A 15,362-nucleotide genomic window follows, 5' to 3' on the forward strand; every position below is an offset into this window, starting at 1 on the left:
CTTAGTCAGCAGTAAGCGCGGCAACCGTGTTCTCTCTGTTCTTTGTCTAACTCTGTTCTTTGTCTAAAAAGCTAAAGCCGCAAAACCGGTTCCGAGGTAAAGTAACCACTTGTACTTCCTGCGCCGTATAGTTTGTTAAAAGATTTAATTAGCCATCTCAGTCTGCATCGCATCCAGAAACTGATTCTTTTATCTAATGTTACTTTTTGCAGTAGTCTTATTAGCTGATAAACTTGAGAATGCACCTTTACGGTGAACAGAATTTCCAGTTTTATCCCGTGCACCGCTGGAATTCGGTGGATGTGCTGACGGAGAGCGGACTCTTCCAGCACGGCGAAGTGATCGACGTGGCCGAGAAGGGCCTGATCGTGGATTTCCACTGCAGCGACCAACGGTCGCAGTTCGTCCGCTACGACAAAATTTTTAACGCTTCCGTCGTCTTCGGTTCCGCGGCTTCCCAAAACTGGCTCTGCGAACTGCAGTGGAATTACGCACTGTCGGAGAATGCCATGGTGGAAGTGCTGTGGCGCTCGCAACCGGGTGCTGCCTGGATGTGGTACCCTGCGCGGCTCCTGCATCGTGCTTTCTTCTTTCCCTTTCACGATATTGGCCTCGCGTATGGCGAAGTGGAGTTGGATGGTCGACGTCAAACGGAACTGTTCTCCGCCGACCAAGTGCGTTTCCCGCCATCGAAGGAAGATTTGGCTCAACGAGCGCTGAAAGAAGGCTCCTTTGCTTCGCGAGAGCAGCGTTTGCCTAACAATTTTTGGTCGGACACCACGTCTCTGTCATGTAATCACTTTCGCGAATACCTTCAGTTTTTCGGCAACGAAGTTCGTGTTGTATCGATGCTGAGCGAAACACTGAAGTATGTGCAGCGAACAGCCGCGAAGCCCCTGACAGAGAAGGATGTGGTGCGTACCTGTGTGCTTACAGTACACTACAAGTTTTTCGACTCTTTTCTTATTATTCTTGATTCATAATGCAACTGAAATTACGAGGAACATCAAGGATTCATACAATTAATTAATTACCATCTAATAATTAAGCTTGTCTATTTGTGATTTATAATGACCATTTCGAATTTTTTTTAGCTTTATTGATTTAAAAAATTTTAGTCGCACTGTATGTTGACTTTTGATCGCTCTTTCCTCTGGAATGCGTTCAGGATTTTTTTTCCAGATCATCCAGATTGTTGATTTTCGAAATCTGTAAGAATGGTAACTAAAATGAACCAGTTTTATATTTTTTCAGCTTTAAAGTTCGAATTGTGTTCGCATGTGTTATGTACTACAAGAGCTAAGCGCTAATTTCTAACTGTAGACGCACTAATACTTATCCTAGCATTTTTACGTATAACGCGTCTTTTCCTGGAAAACCTTATGGGTTCAGCTTCGCTTTTCTGCCACACGACTAAATGACAGAGATTAATATGGGCAGAGTGTGCCGTTTTTTACGTGGGTTGTGTTTGATAGGCAACTAAGTACGAGTCAAGCCGAAAGGCGTTTGCACAGCTTCAACGGCTGCAAAATCAAAAGCAGGATGTTCCAGTGCAAACGCCGTTTAACGCGATCGAGACACCGGCAAAGCGCAAGCATCCTGATGACGATGCACAGCCGGAGGTGGAACGTCTCTTACCAAGTGCACCGCATCTCCTGCGCGAGATCTTCCAGTCCATGGACAGTGTCGGCCGAGTGAAACTGCGTCGCGTCTGTCCGCTGTGGAATTGACCTCTTGAGCGACGCGGATAGCGGGAAAACAGTCCGGATATCCTTCTCCACGAACCCGTTTTTCCCACTGGTAGGGGAGAATTTCATTTATGTGTACGGCGGCGTGGCTGGTCTCATCAAGTGCATGAACAGTTCCACGCAGCGCTTGATTATCGAGTGTGTCCACGGGGAGAATTTGGACGGTGCGCTGGTGGCGATGAAGTGGATGCTGCGTGACAAACACCTCAAACAGCTCATCTTCCATAGCGTGGAACTCGTGTGGGACGATCGTTTCGTGGAGCAGTACGTCAGCAGCGGCGATGTGGAGGTTGCGGAGGTGGAGGGTGATGGCAACACACTGGTGCGACGCCTGGCCCAGCACTTCAACAATCTGGCGCCCAGGTGCGACGAAATCCGACTGCGCCGATGTGATATTAACTGCCTGGAGCAGATGACCGTGGTTGTTGCGCATGCGACAATGAAGCCGGGGGCCACGGATATCGAAGCGCAATTCTGGGATCTGTACGAGTCCAGTCTGTCTCGTAAGGAAGTGAATCTGGAAGAAACGGCGGACTGGATTCGCACAGGATCGGAAGCGCTTCGCACGATGATTGCGAAGGTAAAATGCCAATAAAAAACTGTGGTTGGTTGGTTTGCTGATATGTCCTCGTCAGTTGAAATTAATCGCCGATCCGGCAATAGCTTACTGTCAAGAATTTACAATCATTAAGAGTGAAACGAATCTACAATGGACTCCTAAATGTGGTTACACTTAAAGCCGATAGCGCTATGCGTACGCGTGGCTATGTGTAACCACATTAATTTATGAAGTCCACTGTATCTGGTACAAGAAAATATTGTGTGAATGAATATTGTTTCATTTAAACAATATTATGTTCTTGTGCATTTATGAGTATCTGAACCAGCCTGTAGATATACTGGAAAATCATTGGCGGAATTATTTGTACAGTGTAAGCAAACGTATTTTGTTAGCTTGCATTTGTACGTACAGTAATTAAAGTACTAGTGCAGTAATTATATTTGGTTCAAGATTTTGTTTATGTGTAGTACCTCAATGAATGGCAAAGCAGCGATCCGCGCTTAACTACGCAGTATCGCGATCACGAGTGGACGGTGGAGAATCTGAAAGATCTGGATGTCTCCAAGCTGACCATCCTCACTCTGCGCGCCCTGAAGGAAGTCCTTCCCGAAGATATGATGGAAGATGTGTAAACCTATATTACCAGCCTCAACAATGCAAATCTCTCCTGGGCAGTGTGTGCACTGCTGTCTTCTTTTATTTTCGTGCCGGAAATTTGATGTTTTTGTGAAAAATTCGGTTTTATTTGCAAATGGCTAGAGTAATGTGCGAGCCGGCTGTTGACTGCTAATTTAATGGCAACCTAGCTGTACGGGTCACACAATAACATCACTCAGCAGTAGGTATAAAAGTGCGCAGTACATACTTAACATCGCCAAACACCTCGATTTCCGTCAGGGACGACCTTGTGCCCGGCTGTAATTCTTCTGCTGACCAAAGCTTGCAATTAGAACTCGCATCCTAATGCTGCACAAAACTCGTCGATTAAAATAAAACATTCCGGTTGTGATCCACATGCCGACTTTAGTGCTTGCTGCTAGAATACGAACAAAAGTGTCAAACCAGAGTTCAGACAGCCTTGGGCCTTGTGACCAAAATATTCATGACCTGTAGAAATTCATTTAGTGATCAAAGTCTGGTTTGGGGTTATATCCGGTTGTACCGCTTAGAAAGGGCTGGATCTGAGTGCCATACGTACAATTTTTTCTTCTCTCGTTGCAGAAACTAGTGTGTCAGTGTGTAGCTGTAATTTTGGAAATTGTACAGTACCATCCATTTCGTATGCTTTATGCAGTTAAAAATAGCGATTTTTATCGGTTTCTTCTAGTGTTCCTGTTACCCATCAGGCAGCCACGATTTCTAATACCATATTTTGTTAACAGTTTACCATAACAGTTGCCAACTGTTTAATACCATAATAGTTTACAGTGTGTTGTGATAGCTAAAAATGCTCCTCTTTGGAGGAAGTGAAACAGGGTATCGCCCCGTTGACCAGTGGAATTCCGTTCATGTGCTGACGAAGAGCGGTCTCGGGATCTAGACGTTTCTCCAGCGAACTGATGGACAACCTTTGACGGAAAAGATATTGGTACGTACGGAACTACGAATAGATGATTTACGGAACTACGAATTAACATTTTCATTAAGAAACATGTAGCAAACTTTTTTTCTAACTGCAAAGGCGGAGCGAGGCAACAACTCAGCCGTTTACTTTTCCTTTTTTTAAGCAAATGTTTGTTACCTTTGAAAACGAACCAATGCCTCCATTAAGCTAAAGACTTGCATCTTCTAAACAGACGACAAAGGCATGGAATACATTCAGGATATGCCTATGCTAGTCTCGCTTTTCAACGCTATTACGGTACATACTGTAAACATGCCCAGCTAACAGCTTCAGATAAACTTTAGAAGGACCAGCAAACGTCTGGTGCAAATTTGTTATAAATTTTAAGTTAGCTACGTAAAAAAGTTTAAATGCACTTTAAGTTGTTTCCTTCTTTTTGATTTAAATTTTAATTGCGCGCGGTTGCAACTCCTCTATTGTGCGATAGAGAAACGAGTGCGAGACGACCCGCGAAGTCGTTGTAAACTTGGAGGCAAGGGAAATTGGTTTAGACCGGCTATCCTTGAGCGCCACGAAGAAGCGCAAAACTCCCGGAGATGACAGTGGACAGCCGCATACAGTCAGCGTGCTTCCCAGCGAAATGCACCTCCTGTGCGAAATCTTCGACTCACTGGACACCGTCAGCCGCGAGGAAGTGCGCCGCATGTGCCCATTATGGAATACCATCTTAACCAACGCGGACAACGGTAAAACAGTTCGTATTTCCTTTGCAACGAACCCGTTCGTTCCAAGGAAGCGAAGCGGGTGTGGTGGGCCCTGTGGGTGGCTAAAGGCGGCCTCACAGTTCACCGAAAACGAGCATCAGCAGCGCAACGCAACGACTGATTGTGGAGCACGTGACGGATGAAGACGTGGAGAATGTTTTGACAGTAATCGGCTGGATGCTGCGACATGTCCACATTAAATAGCTCATCTTCTTGGATGTGGAGATTAACTGGGAACCTTATATAACGGCAGAGTACAGTCTGTTAGCCGGGGCGATTACCCGATGTATGGCGGCGGGCTTCGACGCTTTGGCACCGCAGAGTGATGAAATGCGGAATTAAACCTGATGTCAGCGCAAACGTAGTTTTTTTGTGATGGCAGTATCTGAAGGATTACCAGAGCTGTGATCCGCGACCGAAGACGCAATATCGCGGAAAACAGTGGACGGTGAATAATCTGAAAGATCTGGATGTCTCCAAGCTGACCACGATCACCCTGGGCGCTTTGAAAGACGTGCTACCTAGAGAACTGAAGTATTCGAGCGGTGCGGATGGTTAGTTCTCATACTTCTATGATGAAGGCAATGAACACCACGAAAATGCCGAAAGTGATGGTGATGTGGAAAATGACGAATTTGACGAGGACGATGAAGGTGACAAAAGGAATCAGACGAAAACGGCGAAGAAGAAGACGATGAAGAATGGGTTGCGTGCCACATATGATATTGGCTTCAAATGCACGAAACGTTTCGGTTAGCTTTCGTGTAGACAAACCTACTCGTAGCAGATGAATTCTGCAAAGGGAAAAATAATACAATTATGGGTGTTTCTTTCTTGACTATTCTGCTTTTTTTTATCATAGTAATGCGTTGACTTTGATGACTCGGTAACAGTGACTTTTTATACGTGAGCGGTCTTTTCTTTACCGAAGTGTCCCGGGGCGATATGCTCGTATATTAGAAATTTATTCGACACGTTCGAACAAAAGTCGTCACAAAAGTTCATTTCTCTCGAACTCAGTTGCTGCTTGCCGGTAAGAAAACGTTGACCCTCAAATTGCGTCTGGAAAACCTAGTTAACTGCTCTAATATAACAGTTGCTCTACATATTTTACTGCTGCTCTAATGGGTTGCGGAAAGTGGTGAAGTGGAATTCTCCACGATTATCCGGCTAAGGAGATGAAAGCTTGACACGGTCGAGGACGTTTCATTAAGCCAATTACCCAGCATGGCTCCGGTCGGAATAATACTGGTTAATCGTAAACCGAGGTAACTCGTGGCTTGTTTTCTTGTAAATTCTTAAGATCATACAAGAACGAAAAAACTCTGTTCTGTTAGTTGCCTAAGTTAGTACAAGACTGAATTATGGAGATTCTAGTAAAGCAAAGCTAACGAAAAACTAAGATCAACAATGATTGCATCCCGAAACCTATCAGAGTAATTAAAAACAAAAAGCAAGGCCGCCCGTTGTAGAGTCCTTTGGTTAGTTTGGTGGTTTAATCGAATCCTTCATCGCCACCCGAAATCGCTCCATAACCACAGCTCACCCGACACTGACCCGGGCGTCCTGCCTGCCGCACCGTCTTCCAAAACCAGACGATCCCGACAACCATGTAGGCCATTACCGCCACGATATGCAGCAACAAACAGGCGCGTTCGGGGAAGAGAAACTCCCAGCTGGTCCGAGCCGCATAGCACCAGGCCCCGTACAGGACGACATGCCCGGATATCATATACACCCAACTGACCGCTGGAATACCCTGGTCCGTCTGTTCGGCCAGTGGTTGGCGCTTCGGGTCGGTGTCTTGCGTGCGTTTCGCGGTACAGCATTCCCAGCAACACCAGAAGCACGCACACAGTAGCAAGATCCACGGCAACAGCGGTATGGCAAAGTGATAGAGGATACAGAACGGCGCCGAGATAGCATAGCCCAACCAGCCGACAGCTAAGACGCCGGGTGAGAGGTTGTTGGCGCCGTCCGGAAATAAGGCTTCGTAGGCGGTGTTGTCCCAGCACGAGCGCAGGTCCACCCAGTAGGACATGCGGGAGGTAATCCCATGCAGCGTCTGCAACACACCCATTCAGGGAACTTTTACTCAACGTGACGTTTTCGCAAAATTTTGGTCGTATTAAGAACACGCTCTCATATCTGTGTACTTTGTGAAATATTGGATACGTACTGTATAATACTACATTAGTATTTATTGATGTTTACTGTAACTTGTCTGCGAACGTACTAACTGCTCATGCAGTTGTACGTGACAACAGCGTATATTCGTATCTAAGCAAGTCAGGACGTACAAGGTTATAATATTATGAGAATACACGCGACCGGCAAGGTCGCACACATATACCACAGACTTATAAGTTGTATATATTGGTCACTACTCAGTAGTCAGTAGGTGTTGCATAACTGACAATAGAATCAGCTATGCCAGTGTATCGTTTTCTTCGGTATGGCTGTACTACTGGCTTGAAAGGGGGAGACTGACCGTTGGCCGTTGCTTGGCGTCTGATGGCAGACTGTGCTGAATACCGACAAACAAATGCCTGTCGTCCATGACTAGCCTCTTGTTCAACCTGCTATTCTGCCGCTTATTGTCAAGAATGCATAGATTGTGCACAGAACGTGACAAAGCCGTTCTACCAGTCTCCCAGCTGACTGCGCTAAACGTGGCTGGGGCACGGAACGAAAGATTGCTTAAGACCACTGATCTAGGCCATTGAATGTTTTCCAAGCTGCTCTGTACTTCCGCGTCAGCTGAGTTACCTCTCTGCTAATTTTGCCGCTCCTGTCTGCTCAGAGTGTGTCCACGCTACGCCAGCTGTTATTCTGTCTAACTCCCTTGATATAACGCTAATATTACGTTCATCGAAGGTGAAAGACTTGTCTTTTTTCGGTCGGTGCTTCACAAGACGCGAATAACCAAAGCGTATCGAATATGTCAGAGCAGAAAGCTGTGCACTCAGGACAGCCGCCCCATCCGCCCCATCCGCCGCCTACCTGGTTGTCTCAAGCTCAAGCACAAATATCTTGATCTCAGCCAACAACGGCGATGGCACAGTGGCTTTGCTACGTGGATCACACGCGGTAGCCAGCGGTTAGATTCTGCTCAGTCGCCATTTTTCAGAATTTCCTTAACATGAAATTCTTTCGGACTTCATCTGGCCGCCCTCCCTTCGCTTAGATACCCACGGACAGCCGTGTTTATGGCAGCCTCTGACAAATATATGTACATTCTATAGGCTTTGGAATAAAAGTCTATTTATCTGGATAGGCCTACGCCCGCACCACCGCGATGACCTTTGCAGGCGTGCGCTCTCTAACGGGCGTTGTAAAGCCCGTTGCACTTGCGTCCACCCTCATGGGTGGACGGCTTTCGGTGCTCGGTGCAACCGCGCCCATCCCAGCCCATCTCAGCAGATTGCTCTTGTCTTCTATTTCTAGCCTCAGAAATTGAGGTTTCTATATTTAATATGATCTGTTAAAATATCAGAAAGCTTTGGATGAGAAAGAAACTTCAAATACCCGTTAAAAGGGACAACAAGATCTGTGGGACTGTGGTAGGCATCAGCGCAGCAATGCTTTTCTGTATGCGACAGTGTTGACGTTGTCGACCGTTCCGCAATCCGTTCCCTGTCCTTGCAGCTATAGTAAGTTCTTGGGCAGATGCAATCTCTCTTCATGTTGGAACTTTCTGTTCTGTGAACTTCGCATTTCGTATAAATTATAAATTTACTTGATGAGCCCTCTCAAGACGTTTCAATTCCTTACCACAGGCTTCTCGAGAATATCGCTAATGTTTTAAATTTTGATATTGAATATCACCATCGCTCTCGTAGCGGTTCCGGGAACACCACAGTCTATAATTGTGAAGTAAGTATTCCTAATCAAAAGTTGCACGCAGCCGGAAACGGATCAAGCGCTATCGCTGCCAAGCAATCTGCAGCTCGACATTTGACCTGCGTTATTCTTAAGGAGAGCTATACGATAATTTTGGAAATTTTGGACACACCGCCAGTGATTGTTACGTAAAAATGGGAAAACGCACTTTCGGTGATGTAGAGAGTCAGCAATCAAATTCGAAATTGTCACCAGTGACTGAGCTGCATCCACCACTTTCTCTTATTCTTGTAAGTTTTGCAAAAGTGTATTCAGATCTGTATCTACGAGGCCTGTTTTTGTCACGTTTATTATTCGATTAATGATTTCTTTATATTTATTAGCCTCTTCCGGTTCCGATATTACTGTACTGTAGCACTTCAGCAATTGCCAAAACTCGTGTAATCAACTTTTATCATTATCGAAATATAATGGAGCATCCGCTGATTCCTCTCGAAAGCTACTTCCGACATGCTCTTAAAACATTCGCAATGACGCGTGAAGAAACTGCATCGGATCCAATTGCCGGACACGCTGTGGATCCATACTGCAGATATACATCACTGGAAATTTTTGGTCATTTCAATTTGCGACACATAAATCAGGTTTTCAAAAATTATTTTAAAGATTTTGTTCAATGCCCTAAATGCATGAGTTGCTGTACGCTGGTAGGGCGCAAACGCAGACGATTATGTTTCCACTGTCTCGCTTGTAATAGTAACGAATTTATTACCAAAAGGCATGTGGTGTAGCGCGCAAATTTGTGCACTGAATGGTGGGTATGTTGTATGTTGGTTGACCGCGAAAGCCGATGATTATCTTTTTACTGTCTGGCTTGTAAAACTAATGAATTTGTCACCAGCAATCAGGAGACCGAATGCGCAAATAATAACGTTAATTATTATGTTGAAAACCTTGATCCTGTATCTCTGTTAATTCAGCACTGATGAAAAAAGTAGAGTACTTACGATTGCGTTTATTGTTACCGAATTTTTCTACAGAATATTTTGAGTACACCACAGCGATAGCTTTATCTGAAACGTGATTCATAAAAACTTAGGTTGCCCAACTTGCGTATGATTCTTTTGCAATACAAGATGTCAAATCATCAAATTAATAATGCCATAAAAGCATTTAGCGAATATTCAAATAAAAAATAAAAAGCAAGACCGCATCAATTTGAATGAAAAAACAATTCTAATACACCATACATGCTCTGAAGAGCGTACGGTGATAAATGTCTACTAAAGTTTAGCACAATTCCATCTGAATCTCAGATAAAGTCCAATGAGATAAATTCTCAGATAAATTCTCACTCATGAGCAGAATACATGGTACCGGTGTCTGAACCGTTGTCCTCTACTTGCTCACTGGAGCCAGTTTCCAAACCAGTGTGGGTGTCAACCTTGTCATCCATTCGCTGCATCCGACCACCTTCACGAGCCCACTTGATGTCCTCAGGATTACGAGTCTTCGGGAGGCGTTTCTTCTTCATAACCGTAGTGGTATTCTCAGATGCCATTGGAATATCGTTCTCGGCTTCATTAGCAATCGTGGAACTGCTAGAAAAATCTGAAGAATAAAATATTATTTAGGTTTCAAGCACGTTAGAAATTGAAGTAATATCTATGCACATATTACCTTGATTATTGGTCTCATCAATGGTGTCGATTGTGCCAGGTGAGTCAAAATTCAATCTTCCTGTAACTACACCTTCATTCATATAACTGATATTTATTTTTATTCATAATGTTGCAGTTTATTTTATAACTTTTGTCTTACCATGGATGTTTTGCGGTGTAGTAAAATCATCTCGCCTGTTCAGATCAGCGTTGGCGTTATGAATGCCAAGCCCGGGCCCGGTAGGAGGTGTTGAGTAGATATTGTCTGCGGGTACAAAAGCTGGACTTTGTTCCTCGGTGCACAGATGACCGCTGTTAAGATTCGGTGTTGCTGCCCTTCTTTGGCGTACTACTCGCTTCACAACATAGACTAATAAACATACAGCGAGCAGACCACCGATACCCACAGAACTGCCAATAACCGCTTTCATATCTATTGCCACCCCGTCCACACTCTGACCTAGAACACACGAGGGGCATGGTGGGCAAACACACGCTAAAATAAAAAATACGTCTTTTGAAATGATTAATTATTTCGGAAATGAGAACTATTACCAGGTTCGAAGTGCGATGTACTTTCAGTAGTAACGTTGCCATCGTGGTGTGTTGAATTTGCAAAAATGGTTGTAGTATCGTTACCGGCAGTATGCGTATACAAACGGTGCGCAAGGTCATCAGTACTGCTGTCGTTCTCATGTAATGTAGAATTAGAGAAGTTGATTATGGTTTCGTTTCCAGTGAAAAAATTCAGGTAGAGGAAATGAACGTTTGTCACCAAAAGTAATTTGGTTGCCGACCGTGAAATTATTCATCACTTCGTTCGAAGAATTATTGTGAACGTTGACAGAGTATCCGACGGCGCTTGGCAGTGAATCGTTGTATTTATCTATTAAAACGGGTACCGATGATGTAATCAAACGATAATCAGTCACAGTGGTTTGTGGTAATGGATTTTCCGAAGTGATATCTTCTGCTTCCACTTTAGTTGACGGGTACGTGGTGGAGGAAATTTGATTCGTAGATGATGTTAATGTGTTGAACGGAGTTAAATCTTGTGGATTTCCCAGTAAAGTGGTTGATGGCACAACGCGAGCCAATGTGTAATCGGGTGGTCTCGAAGCCCGGTTAAATACCGTTGTAGTTATTTGCGGTTTTTCCGTGCGTTCAATGATAACAAATATCAGTGATGTTGGAATATACGTGCTGGATGAGAGCAGATTGTCCGGCGTGTAAGGTATGTTGGTCGATTGCTGATAAATTTCGCCATATTCAATTTTATGTGCTGTGGTATGGTGTGGCTGCTCAGTCGTACCCACGTTTCCGATTTGTGTGTATCGCGCAGTATGTGAAATCTTGCCTTTTTCCACACTCTTTCTGTACGGTCGTGATGTAGTCGTACGTGTCACACTTGCGCTGCTCAGTGAATAATGCTGACGTGTTGCACTGGAGACGGGGAGTGTAGGATGAATCATACGCTTACCGGTAACCATCGTAATCGGCGGCACTGGTCGTTGTGTGTACTGACGATCCGGCAGCGCAGGTTCACGGGTGGACGCGGTTTCTGCAGAAGGCGTTCGGGGTGCTTGTGTAGACCACTTCGGGGGAAAAGACGTCCATGAACAGCAGGGGGCAGTCGAACATCCCTTCCGTAAATCTGGCACAAAGCCAAAGCAAAACAAATATGTACAGTACTTGACTATCTTTGAGTAAGTGTGATTATTCGCTTCTTTACCAATAATTATTTGGTCGAACAAATAATACTATCAACATCAGCGATGTCTATTTAAAAGTTGAAAATAAATGAAATACATTTTTTATTTACGCAGATGTATTTATTCCCGCTATTTGCTGTATGACCGGTACGGTACTGTAATTTTATAAGGTTGACTCAATTTGCGTTCAGTTAGTAGCCAGAAGCCTGTACGTAGTTCCACGCTGAGTGGGTGAATCATGAACAGAGAGTGGATGCTCCGTACAATATACGTCAGGATGAGCCAGTGAAACTTTCAGCAAGTGCAAAGTAACAGTACAGTACATTTGTGCAAAGGTAAGAAGAAAACGGAATACACAAAACGAAATAATTTCGCATGTAAACCTACCTTTACCGCAGCTGGAGACAACCTGAATCTTAAGATTCTGAAGGCACTCCAGCTCACGACATCGCTCTCCGTCAAACACAGTGTCAGACAAAACAATCAGTTTCGGATCTGGGAAATTATGCGGGTTTCAGTTCGGGAGAACGTCCACTCCAGATCCCGACAGATCCAGAACATGGACACCACGTACGACAAGTGATGGCTGGTTATCAAGCGGCCACGAAGTCATGTGGGGATCTTCGCACTTCCAAACCTTCCCTTCGCATGAACAGCTTTCTGGACATGATGGATATCCGGCAGAGACGGCAAGAAGACAGACGAAACACAAAATAATCCACATTTTGATATTCGAATGCTTGAATATTGGTTTTGTAAACAGTTACGATGAAGAACCTCTTTACCATTTACAACAACTGTGAACTTCCTGACAAAACATTAACCGACTGCAAGCGCACATGGTCTTCAGATCGAGTGATGTTTGCCTATTGTGATTACATACACGTACGTGCTGCGTGTGTGCGGTTAGCATGTCTGTGTGGTCAGCATAGCAAGCCGTTATCAGCCATAATGTGTTCATGCTGTATTCGGGTAAGTGTTGCTTGAGAGCTGGATTCTTATGATCTTAATGAGTAAGAAATATGTAAACATACAGTACATTCCATCAGCATTGAAAAGCAGACAAGAAACAACATGCGGTATCACTGAAATCATCAAATACGTTGAACATATGAACATACTATAACCTCATTTATCCGCATGGAGGCTCAGGACAACGGATTTTATCAAAACCTGTGCGCAGCTGTCAGTCTTATTGCATATCTACAAGTAACATAATGTGCATATTTATTATCTCAGACCACTATAAACTATATTGGCCCGTAATTCCACTGAAGTTCTCCCGCTGATTTTACTCGTTCGCATGAATACGAAATTCGTAGGATTACAGCTGACAGCAGGGCACAGTCCAAGCTGACCGCAAATGTGAACTGCGCAGAATGACAGTCTAGCGTAGGATAAAGTCCAAGCTGACCATAGGGCGCAGTCCATTTGGGCCTTACCGTGGCAAGGGAGCTCAGTGTTGGCTGATACGCTGAACATACGGATGTGCATACAGCACCAGTATAGACGTACATTTTTTAAAAATTTCTTAATGGATTAAATAAATTTATTTTTTATTAATTTTAACATTTTTATGGGGGGCCCTGGGTGAATATTCCCGGGGGGGTGATTTTGCCATTCAGTGAAATGGCATTTCACTCATCAAATACAGAAAATAAACTATGCTAACGATATTTCTCTCCCATAACTTTCATTATACTCTCATACGAGGCTGCACGAAGCATTATTTTTGGGGTTTAACATTGCATTTCTCGAATGTCTGGCACGCCTACCACCCCTTTATACTGCCCGCATGGTGCGCGTTTGCATTTTTCCTTGGTATGGCCGCATGTGCCACTGTCCAAAAATGCGGCGTGGATAGTCCAGCTACAGTGGTTATTGGCGCAAAACGAGATATTAGCGGTCACTTGTCACTAGCACCTTTGGAAACGCATTAGCGACCGGAAGAAACTAGCTAGGCTGCCGCAAAGGTCAAGATCCCCAATGTGCACGCGTACAGTGTGCAGTTACTGTAGTTTTCAACCGCCCGAGACTGATCGAACAAAATTCATGTTTCTGCAAAGCTGTGCAGCTCTCGCCTATCTTGCCCAAGCAATGCATCAATATGTAGAAACGGGGCAAAGCGCGTGGTGTTGTGCCGCCATTCACGGTGTTACTGCAACGACGGTATAGAATTATAATTGGGACTATCATGTTCGGTTCCTCTAAGCGTTCTGTTTTCCAGAAGCCGAAAAATTTAGGCACGATTTTGTCTTTTCGCCGACCGCCCGGGGTGTTGATACGCAAAAGCGTTTTTTGCCAGCTTCCGACCAACAGAACCGCGTGGCGCATGTTTTGCGTACGAACCGACAGTAACTTGATCTAATTATGTGATATAGAGAAACAGTCGAAATTGCACCCGTCCGTGTATCTGAGACCCTTCATGGGCAATGGTGTTGGCACGCAACACAAATTTTTGACGGACTGTGGTCTTCTACGGTTCAACTTACGAGACCCGTGTTAATTGACTTTGGATAGAACGTTGTTAGTTGTACTTTGTTGATTTATCTCTGGTTTAATTATTCATCCACTAATTAGTTAATTGGCAAGATCTACGAGAGCTTGAAAAGCCCGAAATTAGCCATTTTCGGGCAACGGTCATTTGTAAATAACTTGAGATATAAGTTTGAATTACGTTTTTACTGCTGCTTTAAAGTCTCTTATTGCTAATTATGCTAATTGATATTCATTGGCTGTCCCCAGTCATTGGGAAAAAAATCAGAAGACCATGTTGCGTCCTGACGCCAATGCCCGTCAACGGGTTAACAGTTGGCGGCTGTTAGACATTTCTATCTTTTGATTTCGTTCCCGCTCTCTGCCTTCCAATAATTTTCTAGTTGTCTGTTCTCTGAAATTTCGAAAATGCACCTGTATGGAGAAAAAGATTTTGAGTCACATCCCGTTCACCAGTGGAACTGTGGATGTGCTGACAGAAGCCGGCCTCTATCAGCACGGTGACGTGATCGATGTAGTGGAGAACGGTCTGGTTGTGGATTTCCGCTGCAGCGGACAGCGTTCCCAACTGGTCCCACCCGATGCAGCATTCCGAAATGCGCATGTTGTAAGTAAACAGTAAAACGCGGCAGAAAGTACTAATAACTTTTTTGTTTATTTAAATTGTTAATTTAGTGTTTAAATAGTTAGTTTATCTGCAATGTCTCACGGATTGGCAGAGTGGAGATCCGCAGTTGACGACGCTGTATCGGGGCCACATATGGACGGGGGAGAATATCCAGAATGTGGCTGCAGCCAAGTTGACCACCATCACTCTTCACGCTCTGAAGGAATTTGTGCTCAAGGATTCAGGGCGATAATTACGAAGCTATTTACGGCTGGACATCATTAAAGTAAGATTTCACAGTGATTTCACTTTCTGCTTTCTTAATTTAAAAATCCAGGCAAGTCCGATTTAACTAATTGAAAAGTCGACGTTTAAGCACGCCAAAACCGTAATTCAGTTGACTGA

The 15,362-nt window shown here is 44.3% G+C and overlaps 1 protein-coding gene across 1 annotated transcript; it reads left to right on the forward strand.

Annotated features, from left to right (window-relative positions):
• Positions 1-160: 160 nt before the first annotated feature.
• LOC129600621 (uncharacterized) lies at positions 161-2,942 on the forward strand. The gene is made up of 3 exons (XM_055499159.1): positions 161-914; positions 1,476-2,328; positions 2,778-2,942. Exons 2-3 carry the CDS (start codon positions 1,855-1,857, stop codon positions 2,940-2,942), a joined length of 639 nt encoding a protein of 212 aa, XP_055355134.1. The 5' UTR covers positions 161-914; positions 1,476-1,854.
• The last annotated feature ends 12,420 nt before the right edge of the window (positions 2,943-15,362 follow it).

Source organism: Paramacrobiotus metropolitanus, unplaced genomic scaffold, assembly GCF_019649055.1.
Source record: "Paramacrobiotus metropolitanus isolate TYO unplaced genomic scaffold, Prichtersi_v1.0 Parri_scaffold0000186, whole genome shotgun sequence".
Taxonomy (NCBI): Eukaryota; Metazoa; Tardigrada; class Eutardigrada; order Parachela; family Macrobiotidae; genus Paramacrobiotus; species Paramacrobiotus metropolitanus.

Bases quoted from the DNA above. Each gene is read 5' to 3' on its own strand.
- LOC129600621 (XM_055499159.1), top strand. From the start codon at position 1,855: ATGAACAGTTCCACGCAGCGCTTGATTATCGAGTGTGTCCACGGGGAG. The intron at 2,329-2,777 runs GTAAAATGCCAA...GTTTATGTGTAG, and splicing joins TTCGCACGATGATTGCGAAG to TACCTCAATGAATGGCAAAG.